General features: G+C 44.3%; 1 protein-coding gene across 1 annotated transcript; it reads left to right on the forward strand.

Annotated features, from left to right (window-relative positions):
• Window positions 1–1,802: 1,802 nt before the first annotated feature.
• Window positions 1,803–8,660, forward strand: LOC121942663 (protein phosphatase 1 regulatory subunit 29-like). Its single transcript, XM_042485929.1, has 4 exons — window positions 1,803–1,994; window positions 4,491–4,640; window positions 4,743–5,737; window positions 7,064–8,660. The coding sequence occupies exons 1-4, from the start codon at window positions 1,803–1,805 to the stop codon at window positions 8,658–8,660; spliced, it is 2,934 nt and encodes a 977-aa protein (XP_042341863.1).
• Window positions 8,661–10,499: the final 1,839 nt, after the last annotated feature.

The raw sequence follows: 10,499 nt of genomic DNA on the forward strand, positions 1-10,499 counted from the left end.
TGGAACACCTCAACTGCTTTTTGTCATTTTTTTACCCAAACGGGAACCTTAAACCTTCTTCTCAGTGCACTGCAGGGTGCAAGAAAAACAAATTTCTGTCCCTCTGTCCCAAAGACAGACTTTTTATTTCCCTCAGAAGACTTTTAGGAATGCCATCAACCCTCTGAGTGCCCAAACACTCTAGCTTGTGACTGTAATGTTTAATGAAGCTGTGATTATCCTAGAAGTCACGAAAGGTCATTTTGTACAACGAATCAAGATTTCATACTTCAGGGTTTATCAAATATGATACAAATGTATTATACAGTTAAATTATGTTCGGGCTGAGAAAAGACAAAGACTATTTCTTAGGAGCTGAATGTAAGAAATATGACAAAACGGTCAAAATCTCATAATGAAGTTACATTGAGTTCAGCTTTGTCTAGAAGAAACAGGATAGAAAAAGAAGAGCTCTTATTTTGAATTTTCTTTCCCTCTGGTTGAAATCTGTGGTCACGTAGCACCAGTTTCCAAAGAGTATTTGTGTCTTTCTGCTGCATAGACAGCCTAGTTTTATGTGAGGACTCTTTATATCAGTGAAACACTTGTTTAAGAAGAATCTATTTCTCAGTTGTCCTTACTATCATTTCCCTGTCATTCATGTCAGGGCTAGATAACTTTTCCCTGGGAGGGAATCAAAACTTTGGAAACAAATTAAAAGAGTCGGAGCTGTGGTGATGAGATACATAATATTTTATGCTGGATTAGAGCCTAATCCACAGTTAATCCCCTGAGTAAGGTAAATAGCTAAATGTCAGCTAGTATCCTGTTAAAACATGCAAATTACAACAGCCTCCCTCTGTTTTCCACTTAGCCCGTCTTCCCGTTTCACCCCTATATAACTGCAGCTATTAAATTTTTATTGTTTCATTATGCACCTCAAAGTTGAAATAATAGAACTGCAGCTGCAAGTTGGCGAACCTTGTAAACAATGACAAAGCCCAAAGAAAAGCGGTGTTGCTTTCATAGTCCCTGCAATTTCCATTTTTATTGGTGCATCATATGCTAATGTCTCGACGGAAGAGCTGCAATTTATTTTCATACGGGGCTGTTATTTTCATGAACATGAATAATTACAGAACATAAAACGCTGCCGTAATTTGAAAAGTCAAAATATATTTTTCTGGGCTTTATTAAGGCTTAATGAAATAATCATGGCAGTTAATGGATTTATTACTGTGGTGCATTACCTTGAAGGGATTGGGTAGCATGGGTATTAGATTCATATACCTTTTTTTTTTTTTTTTTTTTACACTGTGCCTTTAGAAATGAGACCTAAACTCAATTAATTCAAAATCATCTGGGGATATGTGAACTGTATTACAATTTTCTGCATACTCTTAATCATTTTGTCACCATCACTATTAATGTTAATATCCCCTCCTTCTCTCCCCCCCTCCTTCCCTTTTGCTCTCTCTGTGTTATATAGGCCTTCTGCCTTGCTCTGAGAGGGAGGATTTCCTCATCTGTCTTGTCAAGACCTACGCTTGTCGGGGGCCATGAGTAGCTGCTGGGATGACAGTCTCCAAAACCCTTTGACGTGGAACACCTAAAATGGGGACAGGACTTGCTGCAGTGCTGCAAGCTCAGCTCTAATCACCGTGAAGACGCACTTCCGTTCACCTTTCTCTCTACTTAGATTTGGCCCTCTCGCCCCTGACCTGCAGCCCTTCTTGATTTGAAACTGCTGCTCGCTGCCTCCCTTCCTTCAGCTCCTTTTCTTTTCCTCCTTCCCGCTGAGGCGATCTCAAACAATCCAAACCATGGCCAGCAGACTCCGTTTGTCCTCCCTGTGTTTCTCCCTCCTGCTCCCTGCACTGTTGCTCCTCCACCTGCCCGGCACGGTGAAAGGGGACTGCTGGCTGATAGAGGGGGATAAAGGCTACGTTTGGCTGGCTATCTGCAGTCAGAACCAGCCTCCGTACGAGACCATCCCCCAGCACATCAACAGCACGGTCAGTATGAACTTATCTATCTGCAGGCCTTTTATACCACCACTGCAGCCACCTCGATTAAACCGTATGCACTCTGAGCTATGATGCTGTCAGCTATAGAGCACATGCCATCAACAGTAATAGCGGCTTTTACAGAGCGGCAAGTAAACCTAATCTTCTTTTCTCTCAGTATGATGCTTGTGATTTATTGTTTGATTGTGATAATATGTTTTTTATACCACAATAATGATGAAAGGATTATTTAAAATAATGTATAATTGAGTTTTATAAGTTTGCAGTCATTACTGGAGGGAGTGGGCAGTGTGAAAATGTAGTGTTTTTAGCACTGACTTAATGGACTAGTGTGTCAGATTTAGGGGGATATATTGGCAGAAATGGAATATTACATATTAAGTATGTTTTCTTTAGTGTATAATCATTCGGAAGTAAGATTTTTTGTGTTCTCCTTACCTTAAAATGAGCTGCTTTATCCTCATAGGGAGCAAATCCTCGTTTATGGAGATTTACATGTGGCACCGCCGTGTTTCTACAGTAGCCCGTAACAGTCAAACCAAACACCGGCCCCAGGTACGGCCATTCACATTTTCACATTGGCCATCAGAGTAAGAAGCCCAACTGCAATGAGCAGTGCCAGAGTTATGTTTTTTCTAACATGACAGTAGATGGGTTTCCATTAACCCTTAAATTGCCCAAATTGAAATTAGAAATATAAAATATGCTTTGTGTGTGCAATTCTTCAAAACCTGAGCGGATCACCTGGAGGTTTTGAAACCACAATTCCTCAGTGAAATCGTGTATTATCACTTCCCAGAAATCCCTGATACGTGACCGCTCCCACGTATGAGGGGCTTGCCTTTCCATTATTGCTTACATAACACGTCTACGTCACCTTCGATTGGAAATAATGATGGCCAGTGCGGCGGCTGCAATTGTAATAAACCTACTAATGTTTTAAATATCTATCGCCATGGTTACTGGACTATTATCGTGAGAAGAGTTGCTTAACATCACTAAATGAAAATGCGTCATCTCACGATTGTGTTTTATCGACATTTTGAAAATATCGCTCAAGTCTTGTGCAAATCTTTAATGGAAACTGGCCTAGTTTAAATTACTTGATTTGCAGCCATTAACTTGCGAAGGAAGAGGGGAGAGCATGTTGTGGGCCAACAGCCTGTCCCCTAGATGCCAAACTGCATTGAAGATTCAGTGATTTTTAACGTGAAGCTGCTTCATCCTGTTTTTACAGTTGTTTTAATCACCTAGTTTGATGGTTTTAGAGAGGAAGAGACCTCTGTGGATAATTTGGCTCTTGACAAAAACTTCAGTGAAAACAACAATGATGAAAACTGAAGGACTTCTAGCCAGGAGAAGTTTGAGATGGTTGCAATTTGATAGACACCACCAAATCCCAAAGTCAGGGCTTGTCCAACATCATGTGGAAGATTATCCCAGGTCTGTCCTGCATGATAACAAAACACTGCTTCACCATCTTTTTTTTCAAACTCTTGGGAAGGTCAGTAAGCCAGCCCCAGATGTCCCGAAGGCCCTAAAACGTTCATATGTCACAAGCATGTCAGAAATACATATTTGGGCACTGGGCCATAGAGCGATTTATACACAAGCAGAGAGATTTTGAATTCATTTCTCTTACTGACAGGATGTCAGTGTAAGGACGTTAGAACTAGAGTAATGTGGTCATATTTCCTAGTTTTTGTCAGGACTGTAGCAGCAGCATTCTGAATAAGCTGAAGCTGCCAAACAGCCTGTTTTGAAAGGGCTACAAACAGACTATTGCAGTAAGACTACCGTACTGAAATAAAAGGCATGGGTTAGCCTTTCACGGTCTCGCTTTGACATTACTTACTTATTTTAAAATGGTAGTAGTCAGATGAATTCACTGATTTAACATACATTTCCATTTATGTGGAAATTTGAAGTTCAGTATAACACAAATGTTTATTGCTTGACTCTTAGTTTAAAAGGTCAGAACTGAAAAAAAATTTGATGCATCCAGTGACTGATTTGCTCAGTACAGTGACACAGATATTCTACATAGATATTCTTCTTCTTCTACATTTATTCTATGTAAAAGCAATATGTATATTTGCACGACACCTGCATAATTATGGAAAGCTACTTTATTATTTTGTATAATTTGGCCTAATGGAAGCATAAAAACTAAACATTAAACAAAAGGGATCCTAAAATGGACCCCTGTGGGACCCCACATGTCATGGCCATCTGCTCTGACTTAGAGAGTGGAATGTAGTCACTTGTTATCTCAGGCAGGATGCTCAGCTTTTTGCAGACAGGCTGTGATTAACTAAACAAATTCTGAACAGAAGTGAAGTTGAGGAAATACTCACTAGACAGTAAACTTGTTTTGAGGTGCAATGTGCTTGTGACAGCATTTTTGACATAGCGTTTAGGTCCTCTAAGGCTACCAAAAATTGCAATGGATCACCCGAAAGTCCATTCTCTTGTCTCCCCTAGGTCCATGATCTGAGGCTGAACGAGAACAAACTTAAGGCTGTGCTCTTTACCTCCATGTACCGCTTCACTAACCTTACTGACCTCAATCTTACCAAGAACGAGATCAGCTACATCGAGGACGGAGCCTTTGCTGGACAGGCCAACCTACAGGTCTGCACCCAAGAAGACAATTTTGTTTAAATATTTATTTATCTTTAATTAAAAAAGGAATTATTAAATATTTTAAGGAGCTACTCTTTCTTCCTGTCTCAGGTTCTCCAGCTGGGCTACAACAAGCTGACGAACCTTACCGAGGGCATGTTGAGAGGTCTGGGTCGAATGCAGTGCCTCTTCTTGCAACACAACCTTATCGAGGTCATTGCCACCAATGCCTTCTGGGAGTGTCCCAGCCTCAGCAGCCTGGACTTATCTTCCAATAAGCTGTCCCGTCTTGACCCTTCTACCTTCACTGTCCTAAACAGACTGATGGTGTGTGAGCTTGCAGGAAACCCTTTCCACTGTGGCTGTGAGCTCTACAGCTTTCTCACCTGGCTGGACTCGTTTAACAATGTCACTCACACCTACGACCGCCTCCAGTGCGAAACCCCTTTGGAAATGACTGGTTATCCGCTTCTGAGCCCGCTGCCTGGACACGGTAGAAATGCCCGTTACACTCTTTTATCAATGTGTCGGGATGGCGTGATAATTCCCGGTATGACCTCCCAGACACCAGATCAGGATGGTTCAGGTATGGGTTTGGAAAACCCAGACCAAGGTCTGTACCATCAACCAACCATATCATCCACCGCTGACCCCACCTATAACCATCAGATTTCTATGAAGCTTCAAACGGTCTCCCTCTTCACTGCTTCTCTTCTAGTGCAGATCCCACGACCATACAGTAAGATGTACATCCTCTCCCAGTACAACCAGACTTTTGTGGCAGATATTAAACCCCTTAAAAACAAGCGGGAGACAGTCACTTTGGACAAACTGAAACCTCACACGAACTACACTTATTGTGTGGCTTCTGTGAGCAAAACCCAGCGCTACAACCACACCTGTCTGTCCTTTACCACACGAGCTTTGGGGGCAGGAGACCAGCGAACCAATTCATCCACAACTACCCACTACATCATGACCATCTTGGGATGTCTGTTCGGCATGGTCATTGTTCTTGGATTTGTCTATTACTGTCTCAGACGGCGACGCATCCAGGAGGAGAAGCAGAAAGCTATAAGTGTGAAGAAAACTATTTTGGAGATGAGGTACTGGGCATTTTTTAATGTTTATTACAGCCCTATTATCATAAAAAATGTTGGCATTCTACGTTTCCGCAAACCACAGATATGTTACATTTGCAAATTTTAATGTAGTAGATTCATAGAAGTGTTATGTTTCAACAATGGTTGTATGATGTAGGTGTGGTTAGGTTAAGACAAAGAGTTCTTGGTTGTGGTTAAGAAAAGATCATGTTTTGGCTTAAAATACCCTCTTTTGTGGCACAATCCTGACTGGACTCGCAGCAATGTCTCAGTGAAAATCAACCACTTTTTATGCCATTATTCCAGCAGGAAAAGCAGTGATGTTTGGATAACAAACAACTACTTTTTGTGGTTCTATCGCTGCCAGAAAAACAGCATCAGGTTGTTACGAAATACCCGTGTTTGGTGCCTAAAAAGCAACTTGATAAACAGCTACAGGTCATCACAAAAAAACCCATGTTTGTTGCCAAAAAGATAGTGGTCAAGCAGCAGCAGATTGCTACAAAATACCCACATTTTGGGCCTAAAGAGCAGCTGGATAAAAAGTGACAGGTTGCTACAAAACACCCATGCTCTGTGCCAAAACAACACTGGACAAGCAGCAACAGGTTGTTTCAAAACACCCATGTTTGATGCCTGAAAAGGAGCTGGAAACACAGCAACACTGCAGTGGTCTGCAGTTTGGCAGGCAGCTCACAAGGTGACACTCCATTAACCATCCCCTCCATCTCTGGATGGCAATTCAACTCACATATGTCACTTTAGAAACGTTGATATGATTGCGTATAAAACATGCAACTGTAACAATTGTGGTTTGGCGAAATGTAGAGTGCCTGCATTTTCTAGTTACTGTGCTGTTGAAGATGACAATGACAATGAATTGAAGAGTCATTACACAGAAAGTGAGTACATCTGAGATGTTAAGCCACAAAAGAAATGACATCAATTTGTCCCGTGGGTAAAATTAATTTCTTTAGGACCATTTATGCTAAGGGCATCAGTTCATTAGTTGTTTTGCTACATTGCTTTTTGATATGAAATCCTGAGAAGCCTCATTTATTCTTACGACAAACAATTTTCCCCAAACCATACTCTTTATTGAGCCTATGGGCCACGCTATTTTCCTTGCGCTTTAATTAAAACAGCAAGGATCCTGTCACCCCATGGCCTCACTGAGAGGACATTTAGATCTAATTAACTTTAAAGAAGCAGCAGGTCTAACTAATTTTTTTCTCATGCCTTTTAGGATCACGGCAAAATTATATATGTAAGATAAGATTATGAAAGTAGATTTTTTGTTTGTGTAACAATGAATCTTTCATTCCTCAGGTATGGCCCAGAGGCTGCTGCGGCAGTGGCCAATGACCCCGGCGCCATGCAGCGCCTCCAGGAGCAGGCTCACCACCAGCACCACCATTCAGGAGGAGCAGGAGGCAAGCTGCCCCAGTCTGCCTCCTCTAGCACAGGCATGCTTCACGGCTCAGCCAACACTAGCTCTTCTCGCCTCTCCACCTTGCCACAGGTGGAGAAAATGGCTACTGCCTTCACTGAGGCAATGGGCAGCAAGGGCAACTACATGGATGTGAGGACGGCAGGAGTGGCAGGGGAAGGCAGGGAGGGAGGGGTGGGAGCTGGAGGAGCAGTGATAGGAGGGGAAGTAGTTGTGGATATGCGAGGTGGGGCTGAGAATGGGACAGAGGCTGGGGAGGATTCGGATGACGATGGCCGTGGCTCAGCGTCCGAGATCTCCACCATCGCCAAGGAGGTGGACAAGGTGAACCAGATCATCAACAACTGCATCGACGCCCTGAAGCTGGATGCCTCTGCTAATGTTGTCACCACCGCTGACAATAGCAACTCGGTGTCCTCCGCCCAGCCACCAGCTTGCATCGCCTCCCTACCCCGCAACCTCCTACCCCTCTCTCCGGGCCACCCTGGAGATCAGATCATGGCCTCTTCTCCAAAAGTGCATCCAAAGTCTCACCCCCAGCCTCATCCTCAGCCTCATCCTCAGCCACATCCTCAGCCACATCCCCAGCCTCATCCTCATCCTCAGCTACATCAGCCGCCTCACCCTCCTTCTATGGCCCCAGTGCCCCTGGTCATGCCACTATCTGAGCGGCCAGGAATTAGTGGTGGGGGGTTCCTCTCTCCTCCTTACCGTGATCCACCACCAGCCAATGCAGTGCGGCCCCTTCAGAGGCAGATGAGCGCTGACACTGCTGTGGTGAAGAACCGTTGCGGTGCCCCTGTTGTAGGATCTGCAAAGAGCAACAGGGTGTACAGTGTGGATATCCCTGAGCAGCGCAGTGATCCTCCCAAGTACCCAACAGAAAAGAGCAGCCCTGTCGGTTGTAGTGGAGGCGGTGGAAGTGGAGGAGGCGGTGCAGTAGTGGGCTGCAATGGGAATGGGATGGGAAACATAAATGGTGGAGGGGTGAGCGTGAATGGGGGTGGGATGGGGTGTAATAATGGGAATGGAGGTGGAGGTGCGGTGGTTGGCCCCGGACAGCAGCAGCAGCACCACTTGGAGGTTCAACCAGACTACCACAGCTCCGAGCACCGCCACTCCTTTCCTGCACTCTACTATGAGGGTGGCAACGAGTCACCCTCCCCGGCCCAAAAGGCCTCATTCCTCAAGCCACTGGGCCGCACCAAGAGGGATGCCACAGCCACCTACTCCCAGCTCTCACCTTCTCGTCACCACAACTACAACTCTGGATACTCCTCCAGTCCAGAGTATTCGTCTGAGAGCACACTGCGGATCTGGGAGCGATTCCGGCCTTACAAGAAAAGCCCCAGAGAGGAAGCATCCTATATAGCGGCAGGCCACGCCCTGCGTAAGAAGGTGCAGTTTGCCAAGGACGAGGACCTTCACGATATTTTGGACTACTGGAAGGGGGTTTCTGCCCAGCAGAAGCTGTGAGCCAAGGAAGCTAAGTCGAGATAAGGGAGATTGTGAGGTTGGATGCCAACAGCAGACTAAGAAAGGGGAATAGATGTTAATGTAGCAAGACAGATGATGGTGTTTCCTCTAAGCTGTCCAGTGACGTGGGTGATCCCCTGCTGGATCCAGAGTCAAAGAGGTATTCTCTCTGGGTGTTTTTTCTTTGGATCTGATTCTATGATAATCCATTGCCTTTTTTTAGAGGTTGTTTCTGAGCTTGGCTGTTTTCACCACCATACTGACCAGATTCAAGCTGACCAGACTACCTCATACTGGGCACTTTGGTCCCTGCAGGCTTCCATAGACCCTCTGAATCCCCACTAATGAGCAAAGAAAAGGTTGTAACAAGCGAATGACTTCTACCTCATTACTGGTACACTGTAGCTCGATTATCTCACCAGAAGCAGCCCCATTCATGACTTAAATCCCCTCGAACCCCCACCCCTTTCTAATCCCATCAAACCACCATTCACAAAACAATCACTCCTCTGCACTGCCAACACCTGCTCTCCTATAGAGGCATCACTGCGGGAGGTAATGAGGGAGGGAGCAGGATGAGGAATTAGGTGCGTTTGTTTTAGAGTAGCCTGAATCCCCCTCTTTGGTGTGGGGACATTAAGTGATACTTATCGACCTAATTGTTCTTCCTGGCAATTAGGAAGTGTAAGAATAGGTCGGGGAGGCAGTGTGTTGAGCATGCTTATCGATTTGAAACACCTAACTACATATGTTCGACGTTGTGTGGGCACGCATATAGTTTGTGTGCTGGTGTGAGTGATTGTGTGTGGGTGGGTGAATACGGTCGGGGCTGAGTTGTCCATTATTCTCTGTTTCCTCTATGGTAGCAAAGTGGATAGCTTAGTGGAGATGCTTTGCATATAGATAACAGGCTGGTTGGGGAGGTGTGTGTGTGTGTGTGTGTGTGTGTGTGTGTGTGCGTGTGTGTTTGGCCCAGCCTGCCTGTCTATCTAGATAGTGTGAAGTAAACCCCCTTCAAGACCTGCAGGCATTTTTGTCTGCTAGCCCATTTCTTATTTACAGGTGTAGCATATTTCTTTGATAAGGGAAGCTATGAGGTAGGAAATTTACATTTCAATAGTGCGAGTCATGCAGAAATTACTTTAGGGTGGGTTGTGCAGGTTGGCAAGACAGGTGTTAGCTCCTATATTAAAGAACCCGGTAATCACATTTAGGAATAGAGGCAGATTGAGAGCAGGTTAGAGGTTCTCCTGCATCTCATTTTGAGCTTGCCTGCGTTAAGGAGACGAGATAGGGACCTTGTATCAGCTCAAGGCGAGGCTGCATACAAACTTAAAATATATCAAATGCTCCCTGCACTACACAGCAAGATACAATGGATGGTGAGCAGAGTGAAGACCTGAGGGATATACTCTGCCTCAGACTGGATGACTCTCCACTCAGAATATTTGACCCTGCTTTGCTCTGGGCGGGAGCTTGCTATGGACCAAAGTGCCCTTCAGAGGTATGATATTACAACTTTCTATTATATTTATATTTGCTTTTCCTTTCCAATATAGAGAATAATATTATCCCAAGAAGCAAGAACGTAACCGCCTCAGTTTACTTTTTTTTTTTTTTTTTATTATTTAGGATTTGAGTCTGACTTTATGGGTTTGACAATGAAAGCTGTTATGGGAGCAAGGCTGGGTATTATTGCAGACCAAACAAGAGACTTTCTGATACAGAGAAGGCACAGCTGCTGATAATTCTAGCAGTACAAAGTGCTTCTCATCCATATAAATTATCTTTATGCACTCCCTCTGCATCAACATACATGCTGTCAAAATATTAATTTCA

Source organism: Plectropomus leopardus, chromosome 4 (assembly GCF_008729295.1).
Source record: "Plectropomus leopardus isolate mb chromosome 4, YSFRI_Pleo_2.0, whole genome shotgun sequence".
NCBI classification, from domain to species: domain Eukaryota; kingdom Metazoa; phylum Chordata; class Actinopteri; order Perciformes; family Serranidae; genus Plectropomus; species Plectropomus leopardus.